Consider the following 24665-nt stretch of genomic DNA (forward strand, 5'->3'; position numbering starts at 1 on the left):
AACACTTTCGGAGCAGTTGCGGCTTTAACCCTTTGAGTCATGAATGTTATTGCTTTGAGAAAAAAAAAGATTCCTTATCAATACTGGGACCATAAATAGCCTCCAGACCAAATTTCATGGTCTCAGACCTTCAGGTATGCCAGATCCTCAATGTCCATTTTTATGGACAAAATTACTCAACGGTTGTTTTAGCAGGTGAGGGATATATGATTGTGTTACAATTATTGTTCCACTTGAGACTTATATTTCCATAGAAATGAACAAATTTTACATGGTAATACCTCATAAATGTTACTTTCATACAACTGTTTATTTGTTGTGGTACTTCTTGAAGCAATTTCTTTCTTTGGTTAGACAAAGATGACGATGACATTTTCCGCGGAGGACATGTGTCTTCCCTTTACATCCTTCAAACTTGCATCTTGATGACTCCTTTAGTCCATCCGTGTCTGGGAGATGATTGATCCCATCATATCGGACATCTGGGACGGGAGTTCCTGAATCGCGTCTGGGCTGTTTAGGACTTGTGACTTCGTCTGTTGCTGCTGAGCTACCTCTCTTTCTTTGGGCTTGTCTCTGTGACTTTATAAGAGAATCTGCTACAGCTTTCCGGAAATGGAGAAACTCAAGTGATTTTCTTTGTTGTAAACCTAGTTCATTAGCATCACGCTTGTACTCCAGCCAAGAATTTGCTAATGCAAGGTCTATTGCATGTGTTATAAGACGAAGTGTCCACTTACGTGACCTTATGAATATCCTGTACAGTGTAATCAGGAAGTCCAATTTGTCCACCCCTCCCATGCACATATTCTATTTGGGGAAAGGGACACAAGATGAAGCCAAACGATGGGAGAGAAAGAAAAAGGAATACGTAAAAGTACGTAGGCCAGAGATTGTCTAAATCGCGTAATAAGCAGTCCTCATGCATTGGTTCATCATCACTATCATTTAAATCATCAATTTCATACGCATTTCCATCCATTAGTTGATCCAGAATCTCTTCAGCGTTCAACGTTCTGCTCTTACGGTTTCCTGAAAGACAGAATCAATTAGGTTATGTATGGCAACAAATGCCACCCCTGAGTAACAATGTCCAGAAAAATGGACATCATATTTCAGAAGGATTATTTTATGGGTAATACATTTAGTATTAAAAAACTAAAACAGGTATGTCATTTTTAAGGCCGTAATATTTGTATTTTTACCAACAAAATACAACAGAACATAGTGTTAATACCGAATAACATAAAATAACGTAACACCAGCCACATATGAACAAGAAGTCTCCATCTTGTCTTCTACAATGTACAGTTCAGAGTTTCTCCACTAGAGAGCAAGATCATCTATGTGTTTTTGCTTAGAAGGTATCAACGGCAGCCAACAAAATCTATTAAGTAGAAATTTACCTTCCTGGGTGTCCAATGTACAAACAGAAAATCCATGTCCATAAAAATGGACACTATGACTCAAAGCATGTATGCTGCAGCATCAGAATACATCGCTAATAAAATTTCCTCTTCCATTTCAGTCTACCACAGAGATTTTAATCCATAATTCGCAAATCTTTCAATAGTTGAGTGATTTGCATAGTAGAGCTCTTTACAATAGATCAAACACGGGTTTGAGGCACTGTCAGGTTCTGGCTTCTCCATCTCAAGATTTGCAATAAATCTACCATTTTTATCCGTTGTTTCATCAACAGCAACCCATGTGAAAGCTTTTCCTATATACTGTCGTATATTGTACATGGTTTCGTCATGGCAGAATTGAAGATAACTCTTGTGTAGAGTTGTTTGGTAAGGAACATGTTTGCTTGAAGTATTTTTCCAGAAAAAGTGTGAATTCAGGCACTTTCAAATTTATGCCATGGAATATTTTCTGCAATCATCGCACTGCATAAGTTTTTATAAAATGTCTTACTTGACGGTGAAGGCTAGATCTTTGTTCAAAGTATTTGTTTTTCCTGTAGACCTAATTGTTAGTTTTTCTTTGCAGAACACATCGTGCAAGTTGTTCAAGCTGGGATTTCATGGAACAAGCGATATGTTAGTTGCATGCGTGAAGAATCACTATCTTGCTAACAATTGCGAAGGACTCGTCAACTGCAATCCGTGATTTTAAATTTTAAGCCAGCGAGAACACAACTGGTACCATGTTGACTCTAGAGAAAGCCGATGTTCACGAGTTTTGTCCTTCGAATTTTAAAAGAAACTACAACTTAGTTGAGACATTTCAAAAGAAGAAAGTCGTAAGAATTGATTTGGAAATTCCTAAGTAAGAAGGAGGTAACAGAAATGTGTTTATAAACATATTTCTGGAAATTTCAATTTGCAAGTGGCTAGTTTAAAAGCATATAACTCTAATAGAGATGAAAGATGTAAAGACCTGAACATAGTGCATAGTATTAAATTAACAGTGATTCCTGGAGCTAAATGAAACCTTCGGAAAAACCGATTTCACAGGTGTCTTTACCAGCACTTGTAATCCCTTCAAATACATGTTACTCATGATTATCTTAATCCCTCCCACCGCCTCCCCCCTCCTACTGTTGATACAACTGTCAACAACGCCACATTAAGTGTGAAACGTCATCACAAAAATTTCTATAATAAGAAATCGAAAACACTTAAATATGTACTTTTTATGTAATATACAATCAGTCAATTTCAATCAATCAGTGATCTGCCTTTAGGGCGGTCGCCTAAGTGGCAGATTCCCTATCAGTTCTTTACCTCATATTTATATTTATTTATAATTATTTACCTACCTTTATCTTAAATATTTTCAACGAACTTAGAAATATAATCGAACAATTCCCTTGATAATCCAATCCCTTACTCCTCGTCCTATAAATGAATATTTGCCCCAATCTGTCTTCATGAATTCCAACTTTATCTTCATATTATGGTCTTTCCTACTTTTGAAAGCTCCACCCAAGCTTATTCTTCTACTTATGTCATTCCACGCTAACTCACCACTGACAGCTCGGAACATACAACATAGTCGAGCATTTCATACCCTTACTCCCAAGTCTTGCCAGCCCAAAGTCTGCAACATTGTATACTAGTGTCCAAAAGTTAAGCATAAGTTACGAGTAAGCAGTGCAACAGGAAATAGAACGCAAATCGCACTACATATGAACCTACCAACCTTACGTGATAGCTCTGTAGAGAAATGGAGTGTTCCCTGCTTTGACTAGCGGCGTAACCGCAAGGTAAACACAGCCAGTGCCTGTGCCCCATATTTCCTCAGTCATGTTTGCCCTGTTATAGTGTGCGGAGTGTAGCGTCGTGGTGAACGTGACAACATAAAAGCACAACGACGCCATTTGGGCCCGTTTTACAGGGTAGAATACTCGGCCGCCTGGAAGCAGGCCAGACACAGACCGAAGTCGCCGTATCCTTGAATGTGCCACAAAGTGTCATTTCCAGGCTTTGGAAACGATTTCGAGACACAGGAGATGTTAGTCGTAGGCCGGTACCAGGTCGACCAAGGGTAACCACCCCACAGTAGGACCGATATCTGGCCTTAACCGCCCGATGAAATTGGGGTGCATCTACAAGATAATTGTCGGCGGAGCTTGCAACCGTCTCAGGGGTTGCCGTTTCCCGGAAAACTGTGTACCGGAGGCTCAGAACAGCAGGGCTGTTTGCCCGACACCCAGCGGTGTGCGTCCCGCTCACTCCATCACAGACGGGCCCGTTTACTGTGTCGCCGTCAACATCGAAACTGGACCATGAATGAATGGAGGCATGGGGTCTTCACAGATGAATTCCGCTTCAGTGTGCAGAACGACTCCCGCCGCACATTAATCTGGAGAGAACCGGGTAGCCGATACAACCACAGGAACGTTGTGGAACGGGACCAGTATGGTGGTGGTGGCGTGATGGTGTGAAGCGGCATCATGTTGAATGGCCGTACGGACCTGCACATCTTCATCGGTGGTCCGAGGAACACTGTTAACGCTCGGAGATACAGGGATGAGGTACTGAGACCACATGTTCGACTCTTCAGAGGTGCGGTTGGTCCAGACTTCATCTTAATGGACAATAATGCCCGACCGCACCGCGCTGCTTTGGTGGATGAATTTCTGGCTGGGGAAGACATTCATTGCATGGACAGGCCAGCGAGGTCTGCGGATCTGAATCTTATGGAAAAATGCCTGGGATGCATTGGGGAGGCGAACTGCATCCCGTCAGCCTCCACCAAGGACCCTCCAAGACCTTCGCATTGCCCTTTCGCAGGAATGGGATGACTGCCACAAGAGCTCTTGGACCATCATATAAAGAGCATGCCACCTAGCTGCGAAGCATGTGTGGCCGTTAGGGGTAACCATACACCCCATTAACAGCATATTTTGTTGTGGAAGACATTGCCAAGTTTCGTTAGTTGTTGTGAAAAAATGTACCTTAGCTAACAGAACCCTTCTGACACTGTTTTCTGGACAAGTTGTGTGACATATGGTGTGCGAATCAGTTTCCGTTTGTTCAGCAATCCGTCTGACATTCCTATCAGGCGGTATGGCCTCGTTTAGTGATTATGCTTTACTTTTGGACACTAGTGTAGTAACACTACTCTTTTTTAGGAAATCATCCAGAACAAATCGTGCTGCTTTCCTTTGGATTTTTTCCAGTTCTCGTATCAAGTAGACCTGGTGAGGGTCCCATAGACTGGAGCCATACCGTAACTGCAGTCTTACCAGAGACTTATACGCCTTCTCCTTTACATCCTTACTACAATTTACATCACTAAGGATATGTATAATATATAAAATAAAGGGTGTACCTAAATTATATTGACAAAAATTCAGAGATGCTCTTCGTGTTATATGAAGAACGATGACCCAATCGGACTGGCGGAAACATTTTGTTCTTTACGATAAAATGATGTTTGTTACTTCCGGGTGCGCGATTCAAATTGACGAACTCGCCGTAATTGCTGTGCCAGAGAGCAAATCGCCGTCCGCTGCTCTGTTACCGGGAAGTAGGGTGTATGATAGACGGAGACAGAGATAGTGCTCCGATGGAATGCACAAGTTTCTTCGTTCGACTCGAGCAGAATATTGTCCTTGTCTCTTACAGGCAATATTCACTAAACAGTCGTAATTGTGTACACAGTACAAGAACACTAAGTAATTAAGACACATTTGTCAGTCAACGAATCCAACAGATTGTTTCTCCTCGCCTCTATTGGTCTCGGTAACGTTATCTATTATTTAACATGCGTGAAGATGCATAGCTGCCACCACACGATCGTGCATTCCTTCACTGACAACATAGTAAAAGGAATGAAATACTGAACGAGGAAAACAATACGCCCAATGATTTGATTATAGTAAATCTCCGATATTGTCCCTTTTACTTCGATATTCACGTACCGAGAGAGTTCACCGTGCTGTTAGCGGCTCGCAGCTGTTAGTTTGCATTCCGAAGATAGTGGTTCAAACATCACTGTCGGCAGCCCTGAAGAGAGTTTTCCGTGGCTTCCCATTTTCACGCCAGGCAAATGTTGGGGCTATACCCCAATTAAGGCAACGGCCAATTCCTTCATACTCCCAGCCCATCGTCGCCAAAAGACCTCTCTCTGTAGACGCGACTTAAGGCCAATTGTAATAAAATATCTTCACGTAACAAGAAAAGTCTATGGAAGTTAAATTGGTCGAGCGCGGAGTCCATTTCACTGGCCCACCACGGCCCACCCATCTCCCTGGATCTGGATAATGATAACTTAAATGCTGCATTACACGGCGAGGGCCATTGCGACTCAGCTACGTTCGCTGCCGAATGCCGATAATCTATACCAGTACCATTAATCCAGACAGGAATTCTACCGAGAAATGGTAGGAAGGACATAGGCCTACAGCCCAAGTAAATAGTCACCAACAATGCCAGCCCAAATATTGACACTAAACCGATGTTGAAATTTGAGCACTACTATCACATGTGGGTTCCTTCCTCCCTCCTTCACGCATTCGCCGGCCAATGGTCAAGAAGGTTGCTGGCGATTAGGGTACTGGACGCCATAAATCAGTACCGCTACTCTCCCGTTGCTATTTGCTGCACCATATTATGCTAGGTCCAAATCAGCCATTTCTTCATTTTTGTACCGAAACGGAGCCACTCTCACCAATTCATACCGCAAATCTAGTAGCTAATATGGACAAAAAACCTGTATACTGCCTATTAGAGCTGTGAAGTGCCTGCGCTAAACGAACGAGGAACGTGTGCGTTCGCACTGAGCATTATCGCTGCCTCTGTCCATCATGCACTCCACTTCACCTCCCTTCCCTTCCCTTCTCTCGTCGTCCCTCTTCTGAAGCACAGTAGTGGGCAGCGAATTGCGCTCTGGCAGAGCAAATACGACGAGTTCGAGAATTTGAATCGCGCGCTCGAAAGTAATGAAGTAATCTCATTTTCTCGAAAAGAAAAGAATTTCTCCCCAAATCCGATTCCGCCATCATTCTTTACATAACACGTAGAACATCCCTGATTTTTGTCGGTGTTTTTAAGATACACCCGGTATTAAAAATATGTAAAGTAAACCACCCTAAAGTAGTGGTTTCTGAATATATGACTTTTCCCAGCATCTAAATAGCTAGGAACAAAATATGTACACTGGCGGAAAAGATATCGAAACACCTTGAAATAAGCAATGTAGAATACGGAAATCTTGGCAATAAATTTGTCGAGGTAACATATTTAATTGATTAAAGGTACAGTCACGGTTAATGCCGATTGTGGATGACGCTAGAGTTGTCGTCCACTGATGTCCCATGATGTCCGCGCGAGAAAAGCCATGGCAAATGTGCCATGCTCGTCCATTAATAACCAGTGTAAACGCCAGACTATTAAATGCAGGCATGCAAACGTGTATGCATTGTGTCGTACAGGTGCCAGATGTCAGCTTGTGGGTTGGAGTTCCATGCCTGATGCACTTGCTCGGTCAGTACAGGGACGGTTAATGCCGGTTGGGGATAACGCTGGAGTTGTCGTCCAATGATGTCCTATAAGTGCTCGATTGGAGACAGATCGGGGAATTGAGCAGGCCAAGGCAACATGTCGACACTCTGTAGATCACGTCGGGATACAGCAGCGGCATAGGGGCGTGCATTATCCTGTTGGAAATACTCCCGCGAATTCTGTTCATGAATGGCAGCATAAAAGGTCGAATCACCAGACGGACGTACACATTTGCAGTCAGGGTGCGTGGGATAACCACAAGAGTGTTCCTACTGTCATAGGAAATTGCTCCCACGGTCAGAGCTCCCGGTGTAGGTCCAGTGTGTCGACGCCGCAGACAAGTGGAATGCAGTCGCTCACCTGGCGTCCTTCTAACCAACACACGGCTATCAGTGGCACCAAGGCAGAACCGGCTTTCACCGGAAAACTCAACGGACCTCAACTCCATCCTCCTATGAGCTCTTGCTTGACACCAGTCAAGTCGCAGACGGTGGTAGTTTGGGGTAAGTGGAATGCACGCCGCAGGGCGTCTAGCTCGGAGCTGTCCTTCAACTAACTAATTTTGAACAGTTCGTAGCGTCACTGTGGTGCCAACAGCCGCTCGACTTGCTGTTGCAGACGCAGTCCGCTGCGCCACAACCATACGCCGAATACGGCGGTCCACCCTCTCGATTGTGCTACGGGGACGTCCGGAGCCCGGTCTTCTTGCGAGCGTACCTTCTCGTGACCAGAACGCATGCACAGTGGAGACATTCCCGCCAAGTCGTTCTGCAATAGCGCGGAAGGAATATCCACCTTCACGTAGCCCTATTATACAGCTTCGTTCAACCGCAGTGAGCTGTGAATACTGGCCTCTTCATCGTCATCGTAAAGGCATTCTTGACCCACTCACATGAACTCCGTCCAATCTCACAGGTATTTGTACCTAACGCTCTCGCACAGTACAGCCCGTATTTAAAGCAAACCTGATATGCAACATCATGGGGCAGCTACTAGCGCCACGCTAATGCGATTTGCGGGAAACTTGAATCAAAGTCAGTTTTCAGATGTATAAAGAAGCCTAGCAAAGTTCGTTATTCTAGCGCAACCCCTTCTTGGTGTTGGGATATTTTTTCCGCCAGTGTAATTACATAGAAATCCCAGCTCTATTAAAGACTAGTGAGATACCCTATCCCCCATCGTCGTAAGTACAATCTGGTTCCGTTGCTGACACGTAATCATCTTGGTCATCGGGCACCAGTGTTCTGTGTTCAATTCCGAATGAGACCTGGGATATTAATTGGGATCTGATAATTCCCTTGAATCGAGGACCTGGGGTTTGTTTTGCTCTGACTATTCTACCTTCCACCACACTAACATGCAGTTTCAACACACCGAAGACGCCACCCACCCTCGTAGGAGAGTCTGCATTACGTGAGCTACAACAGGCTAATAATCGCATCAAATAATAATAATAATAATAATAATAATAATAATAATAATAATAATAATAATAATAATAATAATAATAATAATGTAACATCCTATTGCCTGTTGCCTAGGCCTAATTCACTGCCGACAGGTGGTAAATTAAACTTTCTCCAATACTGAGGTAGCAACAATAAAACTTTAGTAACATTCCATTGCTCCCTTCCCCTAAAATTAGTGATCTCTGAAGCTGTCGCTAAATTCCACATGGCAGAAGTAGATAGAACTGAAGAGTTTGGCGGCGTCGTCTTCCTCCCGCGTCTGGAGACGCGATCCAAAAAAACTCGGCTAAGTTAAGCTAAGCTAACCTCAGACCTTGGTTAAATTGAGGTAAGTTAATCTCACACCTCGGCTAAGACTAAGGGCTTAACCTTACACTCTAGGTAAGAGCAGGGGAATAACTTCACACTTTGGAGTAGCTTACACTTTGGCGGGGCCTTAACCTAACACATTAGCTAATAGCAGAGGATTAACCTCAAACTCTTGCTAAGAGTATGGGCGTAACCTCACACTTGGCTATAACGGCAGGCTTAACCTCAAGTTGACCACGCGTTAACCAACCTAAACTAACCAAACCCAACCTAATTTAACAGAATCCAACCCAACCTAACCTAACCCAACCCAACCCAACCTAACATAACCCCACCCAACCCAACCAAACATAACCCAACCCAATTAAATGTAACGCTAGCTAAAAATGCAGCCTTATCGTCATGCTGACCATGTGTAAAACTAACCGGCTACCTTTCAGATTGTTCTTGGAGCTTTGCAACATCACGGTTATCAGCCCAGTTAACCTGCGCTAATATGGTAGGGGGTTTAAATGTATTGTACTAGCGTTAGGGAGGGGTGTGAAAACTACTCCTAACATAAAAAATTCAATATCTCCTGAACCGATGGTCCTAGAAAATTTATGTTTAGCTTAAAATTCGTCAAAAATATCCTCTAACGTTAATATAGAACAACCCACCCTCGACTGCTTCATCCTAAAATTTTGGATTAAGATGACTTTTGAAGTTTAAATAATGTAAGATCATACTTCGAAGGACGTTTAGAGTTTAAAAAATAGGTTGGGGATGGAAAGAACCCTTACATTAGAAATTCAATATTTCCTAAATCGTTGATTGTAGAAAATTGATATTTAGATTAAAATTTATCAAAAATGATCCTCTTTAACATACGATATAAATCGACTTACCCTCGACTGACGAAAAATGAATAACGCACAAGCAAACTGCATTGAAGAGGATAAAACTATTCCTTGATAAGTAAAAATATTGATCTGATACAGGTATTAATAATAACGAGCACTATGTATCACCTGATCTACTGCGTATTACTTACATATGGCAACTAGATAATAAGTTCGATACATGGGACCAACTGCTATTGTGTATGGGCTCAACTTCCTAGTAGCTCTTAGTTGTATTTACTTTGCTTGTAGACGGTTGAGGTGCTAGCTTCCTAGGTTCAATCATAGCTCATTCAGAAGGTGCACAACTTTATTTACTGCTTCTAACTTGAGGATCACCTACTCCGAGAATCACCTGCTTGGGATCACTTGCTTTTGAGCTACTATCACTTGCGACTGTTGTGAAGATCAACCAGAGGTAGATATGACACACAAAACTTTAGCGAGTCAGAGCTCATGTAAACACGCACAGGCTTGCAAAGCTGACGTGGAAGAAGCTAAGGCTTAAGCAGGGGCGAAGGCTGAGGCTGACGCTGAGGCTGAGGAATTAAAAATATAATAACTCCTAAACCGATGGTCAAAGAACAAATTGATTTTTAGTTTAAAGTGTATTAAGAAATAACCTCTTACTAGTGATATAGATCTACTTATCCTCGACTGATTCCTTTAGAAGTTTGGGATAAAATGATTGTTAACGTTAAAACTGCTAGAAGACACTTTAAATGACGTTAAGCTAACCACGTGTTAATCTACCAAACCTAACGCCAGGGGTGCTGGAATACTGGCATTTAAAAGGCCAGTCACCTAACTAGGCAATAGGGTTGATATATGAGATTAACTAAACTACAGGTTAGTGTGGATTGGATTAATTTAGCAGTTTAGTCTTCATAACCGGCTGTTGCACTTACTTTGCTTGCGGTCAGACTCAGTGACTCACATGATTTCGGCGCTGGCCCTCCAGGTTCAATCCTAACTCATTAGGGTAGTGCACAGGCGGTCACTTAAAATAAATCTTCCAGGACTAAATAGAAATAGCATACTCAGAGTAGCTAGGCACTTTCCGTGCATCCACTAATGAGCAAAGGTTAATAAACAAGGGACAATAAGGTCGCAAATGGGGAGTCGCTATTCAGCAATCGCTAATGAGCATGGTCTAATGAGCTGTGGTTAATGAATGGGGCTAATTAGCAGGGCTAATTCACAAAGGGCTAATGTGCAGGGGATAATCAGCATGAACTAATGAGCAAGGGATAATGAGCAGGTGATAATGAGCAAGGGCTAATGAACAGTAGCTAATGAGCAACCGCTAATGAGCAAGGGGTAATGAGCAGGCGTGGATGAGCACGGGATAATGAGCAATCGCTAATGAGCACCGGCTAATGAGCGCGGAATAATGAGCAAGGAGTAATGAGAACGGGCTAAAGAGCAGTACATTTAAGTTGTATTACATGTTTTCAATTATGTTTTCATACCACGGCATGTCTAAGTTTACGCTATAGCGTTTTATTTCTTACCTTTACACTGCAAGTTTGATTACATTTTGTTCAACCATTTTCTCACATCTCGGCAAAATTCTAAGTTTACGATTATCTCTGTTATACAGAAAAGCACATTATTTTTTCCTATTTTCTACAACTTTGGATTTTTCAATACGACCACCACTAATGTAGATTTTTTTTTAAATTGTTCCCCCTAAACGGTTCGTCAGCTATCATATATAAAATTATTTGTAGTCAACGCGTTAACGCTTGATTTCTAAGTTCATATTCTGTTCAACCATTTTTCACACGTTAGCAAAACTGTAAACTTACGATAGTCAGTCCATATAACCATGTTAAGATAAAAATTGTTAGACATCTTAAAGACTTCGGTTATAAAGTTTTCTTAATAGAACCGCTTGTAACGTAGAATGACATTTAGAAACCTCCTCTCTAATCTACTATTTAGCTAGTTTACAATTTAAGGTGTTTCTCTTCTTTTATCCGGTGCGTCAGACCGGGAGGCAGGCTTAACACTCTAAAGGAAAGAGTCTGCAACATTATAGTTTACCATGTACGTTTATTTTTCAGCCCGAAGGCTGGTTAGATCCTCATTAGCTCTACCATTAGCTGTCATAAATGGCCTAGGGCATCACCGAAGAGCGAAGTAAGGAGTGGTGTAGTTTTTCATTACTTTTTTCACTGAGCCTGAAGATGCTATTACATATCAGTTTGCCAAGCCCACTGAAATGAATGTACGAACCGGCCATCTGAGTAACATGTTCACACCGTTCGTAGCAGGAACTGGCTGCACAAGGAATGGTACTACTAACATCACTCATACCGCAGTTATTTTTATATTGTCAAAGCAATGGTTTAGACTGAGTCTGATCAATAAAAGTAACAAAATTGCTGTAGCCCATACTAGAAGCCATAGTGCACTGTAAAAATTAAGTATCACCAGCAAAGGCATATACTACATTAAAAGTCTTCGGTGTAGGGTTAAGAATATAGGACGGTGTTTAGCTTACAATAAAACAACTTACAAGTAAGGTCTTCACTTTGAAAAGCTATTACTCGATAATAACTCTACGATGTAAATCTAGCTCATTTCTAAAATGTATCCTTTACACCGTGTGACCAGCGTTTTGATAGGTTCTTAGGAGTTGCAGGCGTTCTACGAGTAGATTAAGTTTTTTACAGTATCATACATTTACATAGGGTCACAGAGGCTTGCTGAGTCTGCATACAGGCAGTTAATGTGTTGGAACTTGTTTTTATGTAGCAGGTGTAGCGTTTTTAAGTACAAACATAACTCGCTTTGATGGTAAACAGACTTTGAAATCTTCTTGCTTCTCTTCTTGTTGAGAAATTTGCACGGCGACGGAACGTGAAGGAATCTTAGAATTAAAAAAAACTTTGGTAATAGAGAAACGTTGAGATCTTATTGTTCTTTCTCTTGATTGCTTTTATCTTGAGATGGGTCTGTAGGAACAGGGTTGGACAATGAGTAAGAATTATAAAATTTTGTTGAGGTGTACGTTTCACACTATATTAATCTGCTTATCCTCCAGGGTTGGTTTCTCCCTCGGACTCAGCGAGGGATCCCACCTCTACTGCCTCAAGGGCAGTGTCCTGGAGCTTCAGACTTTGGGTCGGGGGATGAAACTGGGGAGGAGGACCAGTACCTCACCTGCTATGCTGAACAGGGCCTTGTGGGGGATGGGACGAGGGGAAGGGATAGACAAGAAAGAGGGAAGGAAGCGGCCGTATCCTTAAGTTAGGTACCATCCCGGCATTCGCCTGGAGGAGAAGTGGGAAACTACTGAAAACCACTTCGAGGATGGCTGAGGTGGGAATCGAACCCCTCTCTACTCAGTTGACACCCCGAGGCTGAGTGGACCCCATTCCAGCCCTTGTACCACTTTTCAAATTACGTGGCAGAGCCGGGAATCGAACCCGGGCCTCCGGGGGTGGCAGCTAATCACACTAAGCACTACACCACAGAGGCGGACTATAAAATTACTATCCGCTTGAATAAACTTCTTTCTCGATGAAGCTACTCTACAAACTTTTCCATGACGTTTGCTGCTGTAGCGTTCATGAACTGGCTTCTATAGCGTTTGCACTGAAAAATTGTTTTACACGATATCTCATGACGTCTCTTTTTGTATCCCCAAAGGAAAGCTCTTCTACACTCTTTGCAAATATAGATAGGAATGGGTGGTTCCATGATAGACGTTTTTGTCGAGTTAAACAACAACTCTCAAGGGATGAATCTATTATCAGCTGACCTTTTTGCGAAGCCAATACGAGTATTAACACCTTTCTCTGGCCTAGAAATCAAGCTATCCTTTACACTTTTTCCTCTCTCCTATACAAGATATAACATGCTATACAGGTGAGCTTTGTGTACGGATTGCTTTCAAAAGAAGTATGCCTGTTATAAACAGATTCGATTGCCAAGCGTCTAAGAATACTAATACACTTATCTTACCTTGAAATCTATCTATATTTTGATTACTGTCTTCTTCTGAGTGCGTGACCATGACATCATTACAAGGGAGGTTTCTTCATCAGAAAGGGATTGGCTTTGACGTCATCACAGGAGCGAGATTATGACGTCACAGGGGCGTGGTGGTGGCGCGGCTATGACGTGACAGCGTGGGAAATTTTAAAAGTAGGAGGCTGATATTTTACCTAACGTGAGGATAGGTCTGCAGTGCAATTCGGCTTTGAAGCCCTAATCTCACCAAGACTTTCACCAGTTGTAAAGCTAAGCAGCCAGTTAAGTTAACGTGAGGTTAAGCCTACACCCTTGCTCAGCCCTAACGTCACCGAGATTTGCACCGAATGTAAGGGAGAGCAGCAACTTAAGTTAACGTGAACTTAAGCCTACTATCATAGCCAAGGTTCAGTACGGAAAAAACAGGCTGCCACTTTTTTAATTTCCCGGGCTTGTCACGTCATCGCCTCGTAACCTGGGCTACGTTTTTAGGTCTAACCTCACCCTATCTTAACTGGCTGCTCTTCCTTTCATCCAGTGCAAGTCTTGGTGACGTTAGGGCTTCAAAGCCGAACTACACTGCAGCTTAACTTCACCTGAAGTAAAAGATCAGCCCCCCACTTTTCAAACTTCCCGCACTTGTCACATCATAGCCGCGTCACCCACCACACCCCTGTGACGTCTTAGCCACGCCTTTTGTGATGAAGGCACACCGCTTGTAATAACGCCATGGCCACGCGCGTAGAAAGAGACATGATGTAAAATATATATAGATTTCAAGATCAGATGAATGTATTCGCACACTTATTCGCTTGCCAACCAAGTCTGTTCATAACAAAAATACGTCTCTTGAAAACAATCAGTACACAAAGCTCACCTGTATAGAATTTTATATCTTGAATAGGAGAGAGGAAAACGTGTAAAGGATGGATTGATTTCAAGGCCAGAGAAAGGTTTTTTAACACCCGTATGGACTTCGCAAGCAGGCCAGTTTACAATAGATTCATCCTTTGAGAGTTGTTTAACTCTAGAAAAATCGCCTATCATAGAACAACCCATTCCTAGCTATATTTGCAAAGAGTGTGAGAAAGCTTTCCTCCGGGCATACAACAAGAGACGTAACGAGATATCGTATAAAACAATATTTCAGTGCAAGCGCTATAGAAGTCAGTTCAAGAACGTTTACAGCATCAAACGTCATGAAAATGCCTGTAATAGAGCTTCATCGAGCAAGAGGTTTATTGTGAAAAGTACACCTCTACAAAATTTTGTAAATATTACTCACTGTCTACCCCTATTCCTACAGACATCTCAAGATAAAAAGAAGCAAGGGAAATAACAAAAAGATCTCAACGTTTCTTTACTACCAGAGCTTTTTAGTTCTAAGCCTACTACACGTTCTGACGCCGAGCAAACATCTCAAGAAGAAGAGAAGCAAGAAGATTTCAACGTCTCTTTACCATCAAAGCAAGTTAAGTTTGTACTAACAAACGCTTCACCTGCTACATAAAAACAAGTTCCAACACATAAACTGCCTGTATGCAGACACAGCAAGCCTCTCTTACCCTATGTAAATGCATGATACTGTTAAAAACCGAATCTATTCGTAGAATGCCTGCAACTCTTAACAGCCTATCAAGATGTTGGCCACACAGAATTTAAAGGACACCTTTTAGAAATAGAGCTAGAATTACATCGTAGAGGTATTATGGAGTAATAGCTCTTCAAAGTGAAGACCTTACTTGTAAGCTGTTTTTCTGTATCCCAAAACACCGTCCTGTATTCTTACCCCTACACCGAGGTCTTTATGTAGTATATGCCTTTGCCGACGAGACTTATTTTTTACATTGCACTATCGCTTCTAGTATGGGCTACAGCAATTTCGTTACTTTCATTGATCAGTGTCATTCTTAACCATGACCTTGACAATATAAAAGTGACTGAGGTATGAATGAAGCTAGTAATGCCATTCCTTATACTGCTAGTCCCTGCTACGAACGGTGCGAGAATGATGCTCATAGGGTCGCTTGGTGCATTCACTTCAGTGGGCTTGGCAAACTGATATGTAATAGCATCTTCAGGCTGAGTGAAAAAGTAATGAGAAACTGCACCACTCCTCATTTCCCTCTTCAGTGATGCCCTAGGCCATTATGACAGCTAATGGTAGAGCTAATAAGGGTCTAACCAGCGTTCGGCCTGAAAACTAAATGTACATAGTAAACTATAATGTTGCAGATTCCTTCCTTTAGAGTGTTAAGTCTGCCTCCCAGTCTGAAACTCCGGATAAAAAGAAGAGAAATATCCTAAATAGTAAACTAGCTAAATAGTAGTTTAGAGAGAAAGTTTCTAAATGTTATTCTACGTTACTAGCGGTTCTATTAAAAAGATTTATAACCGAAGTATTTAAGATGTCTAGTAATGTTTATCTTAACATGCTTATCTGTACTGACTATCGTAAGTTTAGAGTTTTGCTAACGTGTGAAAAATGGTTGAACAGAATGTGAACGTGGAAATCAAGCGTTAACGCGTAGACTACAAATAATTTTATTTATGATAGCTGATAAAAAGCATAAGGGGAGAAATTTAAAATTTTATCCTACATCAGTGGTGATCGTATTGAAAAATCCAAAGTTGTAGAAAATAAGAAAATATAATATGCTTTTCTGTATAACAAAGATAATCGTAAACTTAGAATTTGGCCGAGATGTGAAAAAATGGTTGAACAAGATGTAAGAAAACTTGCAGTGTATAGGTAAGAAATAAAACTCAGACATGCTGCAGTATAAAAAAATAGTCGAACATGATGTAATAAAAGTTTAATTCTACTGCTCATTAGCCCATGTTCATCAGCCCTTTCTCATTAGTCCCTGCTCTTTAGCGACTGCCCATTAGCCCATGCTCTTTATACCCTGATCATTGGCCCTCGCTTGTTAGCCCTTGCTCATTTGCCCAATCTCATTAGCGATTGCTCGTTATCCCGTGCTCACCCACGCCTGCTCATTAGCCTTTGCTTATTAGCGATTACTCATTATCCCCTGTTCATTAGCCTTGCTCATTCGCCCCTGCTCATTCTCCCTTGCTCATTAATCCGTGCTCATTTTCTCCCGCTGATTTGTCCTTGCTAAATATCTCCTGCTCATTAGCAATTGCTCATAAGCTCCCACTCATTATCCCGTGCTAATTATCCCTTGCTCATTGGCCACAGCTCATTAGATCATGCTCAATTGCGACTCCTCATTAGCGACGTTATTAGCCCTTGTTTGTTTAATCTTTGCTCATTAGACCATGCTAGGAAAGTACCTAGCTACTCAGAGTATGCTATTTCTATTCTTTCCTGGAAGAGTTCTTTTAAGTGTCCGCCTGAGTTAGGATTGAACCTTGGGGGCCAGCGCCTCAACCATGTGAGCCACTGAACCTGAGCGCAAGCAAAGTAAATGCAACATCCGTTCATGGAGATGAAACTGCTAAATTAAGCCCATCCACACTATCCTGTAGTTTAGTTAGTCTCGTATATCATCCCTATTTCCTAGTTTATGTGACTGCTCTTTTAAATGCCAGAATTCCAGCACCCTCAGCATTAGGTTATGATAGGTTAACGCTTGGTTAGCGTAACGTCATTTAAGGTATCTTCTAGCATTTTTAACGTTAAGTTATTTTTTACCCCAAAACGTTGGAAAGAATCAGTCGAAGGTAAGTAGACTTATACCACTAGTAAAGGGATAACTTTTAATACATTTTAAGCTAAAAATCAATTTTCTTTGACCATTGGTTTAAGAGTTATTAAAAAGTTTAAGTTCTCAGCCTCAGTCTTAGCTTCATCCACCTCAGCTTTGCAAGTCTGAACGTGTTTACATGAACTCTGCCTCGCTTAAGTTTTGTGTGCCATCTCTACCTCTGGTTGATCTTCACAACAGTCGCAAGTGATAGTAGCTCAAAAGCAAGTGATCCCAAGCAGGTGGACCTCGGAGTAGGTGATCCTCAAGTTAGAAACAGTAAATCAAGTTTTGCACCTCTTGAATAAGCTATGATTGAACCTAGAAAGCTAGCACCTCAACCGTCTACAAGCAAAGTAAATACCACGAAGAGCTGCTAGTAAATTAAGCAGCAGTTTGTCTCATATATCGACCTTATTATCTGGTTGCTGTATCTAAGTAATCCACAGTCCATCAGGCGGTACATAACGCTCGTTATTATTAATATCTGTATCATATCAATTTTACTTATCAAGGAATATTTTTTATCCTTTTCAATGCAGTTTCACTGTGCGTTATTCGCTTTTTCTCAGTCGAGGGTAAGTTGAGTTATATCATATGTTAGAGGAGAATTTTTGATAAATTTTAAGCTAAAAATTAAATTTTCTAAGACCATCGGTTCAGGGGATATTGAATTTTTTAAGTTAAGGGTTGTTTTCACACCCCTTCCTAACACTAGTTCATTTTAACCCACTACCACATTAGCGCAGGTTACCTGGGCTGATAACTGCTATGTTGCAAAGCTCCAACAACAACAGTCTGAAAGGCAGCCGATTAGGTTCACACATGCTCAGCGTGACGATAAGCCTGCACTTTTAGGTAGCGTTAGATTAGGTTGGATTGGATTGGGTTAGGTTAGGTTGGGTTGGGTTCTGTTAGGTTAGGTCGGGTTTGGTTAGGTTAGGTTAGGTTACGTTAACGCGTGGTCAGCTTGAGGTTAAGTCTGTAGTCTGAGCAAGTGTGAAGTTCTTCTGCTGTAAGATAAATTGCGAGGTTAATGCCCCGCCAGAGTGTAAGCTACTTCAAAGTGTGAGGTTAGGCCCCCTGCTCTTACCTAGAGTGTAAGGTTAAGCCCTTATTCTTAGCCGAGGAGTGAGGTTAGCTAGCTTAACTTAACCAAAGTCTGAGGTTAGCTTAGCTTAACTTAGCCGAGTTACGCTCATAGATCCTGTCTCCAGGCGCGGGAGAAAGAGGATGTCGCCGAACTCTCCAATTCTATCTGCTGGCAGAGACAATAGGGATGCTGATGCAAAGAGAAGATTATATCAGAATAAAGAAGTCACTTATTCAGACGAAATTTGCACGTCTTTTAATACGATGTAACTCCACTAGTACGGACGCAGCCTTGAAGGTGCCGTAGAGTCATGTAATACACTACTGAAGAAAACCTTGCCATGATTCTCTGTTACTGCTGCAGATCTAGCGCACTCGCTGCGGCTGAAGGTACCTTGCTTTTGGTATCACACATGTATTTATATAAGGTTTCCAGAGGCAAAGAAGGAAGCTAGATGACAGCTCGGAAGCAGTTAAAGAGAATCCTTACGTACTAAACACTAATAAAATATTGAATAAGAAATGGATGTTTTGACGAAATTGTGCTATGCTCAGCCAGGCGAACGTAATAGTATGGCGTGGCAAGTAACTGCGATGTCTTAAAACCTCGTGCTGGCCGTATGAGTAACAATTGAGCACATATGGGTGGGGCACGAGATCCCAGGGAATTTGATCGCGAACAGTCTGTTGGTGTGAGACGTATGGGTCATTCCATCTCCGAAGTCTTGCAGGCACTGGACTTTCCATGCCCCACCTTGTCAATAGCTTACCGTGATTACGTGAATTCAACAAAACCTCTGACGCCAGAGTTAATTGGCATGGTGTTCAACGCGTTGATGGTAGGGGTTGACGTAGCTAGTTCGGATGGTAAGAACAGGTAGACGGGCCATAGGGCAGCATATCGCTTGAGAATTCAGTGCTGGAAAACAGCGAGGTGTGAGTAGACCTATCATCTAGAAACATATCTTCCCAATGAGGTACAGAAGCCACCATCTCACTAAGGTACCTCTGTTGACTGCACGTCACAAGGCACAAAGAATGACGTGGGGAAAGGAACACTACCATTGGACTCTCGAAACATGGAAAAACTTGAGGTACCCGGAGGTACATGTCGATGACAGGGTACGAGTATGTCATCCAACACATGAGGTACTGGAACCCTTATGCCAGCAGGGTATAGTGCAGGTCGGTAGTGGTAGACTCTCGTATGAAGAGTGTTCACGTGGGATTAAATGGGATCGCTGGTAAGTCTGCCATTTGTGATGTTGTCAAAAGGCATATATACGCCGTGGACCCTGTCTCGAGCAATCTGTGCATTAAGCCTCCCTTGGCTGTATAGCAGCCATGGATAAGTATGCCTCTCCAAATCTTCCGGTTTCTTCCGGAGCCTATGTCATACAACACCACGTAGCATCGCCACTGTCAACAGACCGAAGCGGGTGTTACACACTACTAGCCAGTTGTACCTAATCCAATTTCTAATCAGTGTATGTGTGCGAGAATTATCTTATGTTTTAATTCTAAAATGGAGGATGGGAATTAAATGTAACTTGCAAAGAACAATGTGCACATCACAAGACTATTAGGATACATAGTAACTGCATGGATTCAGAAGTTACCATATAGGCCTACTTGGGAGATACGTGGGATTTAATTCCTCTGTCGATCATCCTAGAAATGTTTCTCGGTGATATCTCATTTCAATTTTAGTCAAATATTCAAGGCGATGGCCACTTCTTTCCGAGTCCTGTCCCCAATAAAATACAAATGCACGCCTCAATTATTATTATTATTATTATTATTATTATTATTATTATTATTATTATTATTATTATACTTTATTTATTTATTTATTTATTTATTTATTTATTTATTTATTTATTTACGTAAAGGGCACCTGAGCCGTGACTAATGTAGGTACAATACATGTCTGATATACAAGAAGCAGAATTAAGAGATAACAGAGAATCTTAAGTAAACTGATGTTTTACAGGAGAATAAAAATAATAATAATAATAATAATAATAATAATAATAATAATAATAATAATAATAATAATAATAATAATAATAATAATAATAATAATGTTATTGGCTTTACGTCCCGCTAACTACTTTTACTGTTTTTGGAAACGCTGAGGTGCCGGAATTTAGTCCCACAGGAATTATTTTACGTGCCAATAAATCTACCGACACGACGTACTTGAGAACCTTCAAATACCTCCGGGCTGAGCCAGGATCGAACCTGCCAAGTTGGAGTCAAAAGGTCAGCGCCTCAACCGTTTGAGCCACTCAGCCCGACAACAGCATCAACAGAAAGTGATTTAAACTCATTATTGAGGTACAATACATTTACCGTATACAAGTTGCATAGTTAAGAGAACACAGATGTTCATTGCATCTTATGTAAATATTTTACAAGTTTGTGCTTAAATAGAGAATATGTTCAGGAAGTAAGTTATAATACACGTGCAGAGCAGTACCATACGGATTTGTTGCCATATTTAGTTGAGTTAATTAAATCAATGTGCTCGTTAACGACTGGCACGCCTTTGAAGCCTAGCTGGCCAGCTATGTTTACAATCCTTGTGCCAGGATTTCCTCAACTCGAGACACAGAGTTGTTAATTCTTCGTATTAATATATACTCTGAGAGCGAGCAGCGAGATTGGACAGAACTGCGTGCAGCTGTGCAACACTGGAGACCGGACAAGCAAGCGGGCTTCAGAAGAGGCACGCTTTTATACCGCTCTACGTGGACTGTCACTGATAAAGCAAGCATACTATTGCTCAAGAGCCATATGCTATTGGTCACAACAGAGGCGAGTGTAAACAGTCATAAGTCCGGTTACTGTCGGAGAGGGGGGGGGGGGGGGGTGTTACTGCTTAAGGTTTGAGGCGACGGTCGTTAACGTGGAAATCTAGAGAATAGTATTGTATGAATGAATGTCCGAATTTGCCACATATAAAGTATTGGAGTGAACCATATTAGTTCTCAATGTATAGACCATCACAGCTGAAGCTTATTGATGTAAAGCCTGAAGTGGAAAATATTTTACAATATTTGTATAGATAGGCTGTTGGTGTCAGTGTAGGTAGCTTATAAAGTACTTAAAATGCTCTCTTGTATATAATGTCAACAGTCTGAAATAGCTCTTTACTGCAACACGCCCAAACATGTAACATGTAAAGTATATATCTTTGAATAAGAGCTTGATGAATAATAGTAAAGTACTAGTTAGTTTGTATGTAAGTCTATTAAGAACGCCAATGACTGGTGTAATTTTATTACCTATCGGCTGAACCTGATCACTCCAAGAGAGGAATTCGTCAAGAATTAATCCTAAAGACGTTGCACCCTACCTCTTGCAGTCGAAAAGTTTGAATGTAATTTCAAGAAGAAGCTTGCATGCTGGTTTATGAAAGATGATATTATTTGTTTTAGTCAGATTAATAGTTAAACGATTTACAACAATCCAATACTGAAGTTCACATTATTGCAGGACACGAATTGTTCTCTGTATGTAAGGTAATTTATAAACCAGTTTAATGTTGATCCTGTAACACCAGCAGTTTAAAAATTATTGATGGAAATATCACGACCGACTGTATCGGAAGCTTTCTTCAAGCCAATGAATAATCCCGCATCTATATTTCCTGAGTACAATGTTTCCTGAAGTATAATTAGTATATCCTCTATTGCATTGTATATACTAGAATTTGGTAAAAATCCATCTGTAAAAATAATTATGTTTAAGTTGAAAGCACAGCAATTTCTCTTTAACTATGTTTTAATTTTTTAAGAGAAAGGTCATATAGAAATAAGAAGATTATTGTTTTTTACGTCAAATATTGGTATAATTTTAGCGGGACAATAGCTTCACTAAAAGATTTATATATAAGATGTGTAATATATGGGACTAGGTATGGAGCCAATTTCTTTATTAGGTTGTTACATACACCATAGCAATCACAGCTACTGGCATTTTTCAGTTTCCTGATTGTATTTATTACTTCATTATCATTGGTTGGGTGTAAAAGTAGAGAACTTGATGGACCTGTTCCTAAATTGGAAGGGGTTTTACTTGGAATCTTAGCAGCTATGTTCTGAACAATATTACGGAAATATTCATTAAATATCGTTGATATTTCTAGTGGATTTGTTATAACCGTATCCAGCACTCTCAAGTGTCAGTGGTTAGAATTTAATTTACTACTTTACAATAGATTTTGTAGTATTTAATCTGTCAACGAAATATGAATTTTCTGGTTCCCTTTTCATTTTAGATAATCCCCTACCGGTTTTTCTGAATAATGTCCACACCCTGTTCTATTTCTAAGTTGTTGCCTTTTCATTTTGGAATGAAGCTTGCTCTTTTGTTCTACAAGTTAAATTAAATTTGAGTTTTATGTTCTGGATCAGAGGTTATTTAACCAAAGTTTAACTTAATTTTATGACGCAAGTTTGATATCGCCATCATAACGATGTTCGTAACAAATATTTTACTGACCATCAGTAGCTTTAAGATGAAATGAGTGTACTGTTTGATTGTATTACAATGAATTTGAAAATTTCCTTATTTGGTTCTGGTAACGTGTAGGCTTGTATTATTGAATTTTAGTGAAGTGCTGACCAACAATTGTATCTGTATCAGGTCTTCGTTCACGATAGAAGTGCTCTTAGTGATTGCTTGACAGACCTTATTAGGAACAGATATTAAATGGTCAATTACACTTCGTAACGGGATCTTATGAACAGAGCTGTTCTTTTCTTTTCCTTTCCCTAGTGCGCGAGAAAGGAAATGAAACATAACCAAGGACTTCCCCTTTTCCAGTTGTAGTGTCCGGCAACTTCACGGAAGAGGAGATTGACGGCAGTGTGCTGAAGCCCGACGTGCATGGTAAGGAATATCCTCTGCAAAGGGATGAAGTCCAGACTACACCAAGCAGGGATGATCGTAGTAATGCTGCGCCTCCCCTAGAGAAACACGATCCAGAGTCCAGGCATTACATCGGGCTAGTGATTGGTGTCTTAACAGCAGTGATTCTTCTTCTCGTGGGAGCCATTCTGTTCATCGTGTTGCGTAACCGGCGCCTGAAAGCTGCCGCAACGGGACATAGCGTCCTTCCGAGCAGCTTCACTGGGGAGAAGGGGGTCACGATTAACATGAAGGTAAGCTTCATCAGTTATGTACGTTCCGCTGAGTCTATACCGAATAAAACCATTTGCTTTATTTACTGTATACAAATGTGCCCACTTGGATTCTCTCGGCGGATGTACAAGGGGTGAAAAGCCTTTGGCATGCGCCACTTGTTTGGAAGAAGTATGTTACAGGTTTCTGTTTAAAGATACGTGACTGAATCAGATGAAGTACTTCCATGCTTTACATTGGGAACCGAGGATCATAAAGAACTCTATACAGCGGCGTGAGCTTCTTGCACATGAAAACAACAGGTACGGTACATACTGGCATTGATTTATCCCAGCAATATCCATCGATGCCTCTGATAGAGTAGGGATGTTAGGGGATATTTGAGACAAGTAAACTAAATAGTAGTATTGATACGACAGTACATGATAATCGTATACAAAAGAAAACTTTGAGTATTTTTCACAGTAATATTTTATTCTCCCGTGTCGATTAATTATTCAACAGATATAATATAATGGTATTAATTGAGACCAAACGAATCTGTGATTCTAAATGCATACCATATAATTCGTTCTTGTAAGTCTGAAATTATACGTGTTTACAATATACTGTCTACTTCAATACTGCTAAGAAATTCTAATGACAAAGTTTACTAGTATGGTTGAAGAGACCATAGCAAACATGCTAAACATATAAAAGTGGTAAGCGAGAAAATTACTGTCATATATATTATGTATGTTATTATTCTTTCTTTAAATCTTTAGATTCTTACATCATCGCTTGTGTAAGCAGCAGCATATTAAGCAGTTCACTTCTAAGATGGATGTAGCTCCAGTGAAGTGAAAAATAAAAGGACATCCTATGTACTCAACTTCGTCTTGCAGTACAGTACTTTTACTCTTCATGGCAGATGAAGGGGAAGATTTGATTGAAGTATTAAGGGTGTATTCACTAAATTATACTTAATTATTTAAGGTTTTAACCCATCTGAACCAGAATAGCTTTTATTTGTCTTAACATTTTCCGAGATTTGACTAACACTAAATTACAAGATTACTCCACATTAATAAATGTTGACTGATTTCAGGAATTATAACAAGATCGATC

General features: G+C 40.9%; 1 protein-coding gene across 2 annotated transcripts in view; it reads left to right on the forward strand.

Moving 5' to 3' along the window:
- Ddr (discoidin domain-containing receptor 2) overlaps positions 1 to 24665 on the forward strand; it is a 2443951-nt gene that overhangs the window by 2061433 nt on the left and 357853 nt on the right. For both annotated transcript variants that reach the window (XM_067140519.2, XM_067140518.2), the window contains one exon: positions 23241 to 23578. In XM_067140519.2, the coding sequence (XP_066996620.1) occupies positions 23241 to 23578 (338 nt within the window). The remainder of the gene's footprint in view (positions 1 to 23240; positions 23579 to 24665) is intronic.

This window comes from Anabrus simplex, chromosome 2, assembly GCF_040414725.1.
Source record: "Anabrus simplex isolate iqAnaSimp1 chromosome 2, ASM4041472v1, whole genome shotgun sequence".
Taxonomy (NCBI): Eukaryota; Metazoa; Arthropoda; class Insecta; order Orthoptera; family Tettigoniidae; genus Anabrus; species Anabrus simplex.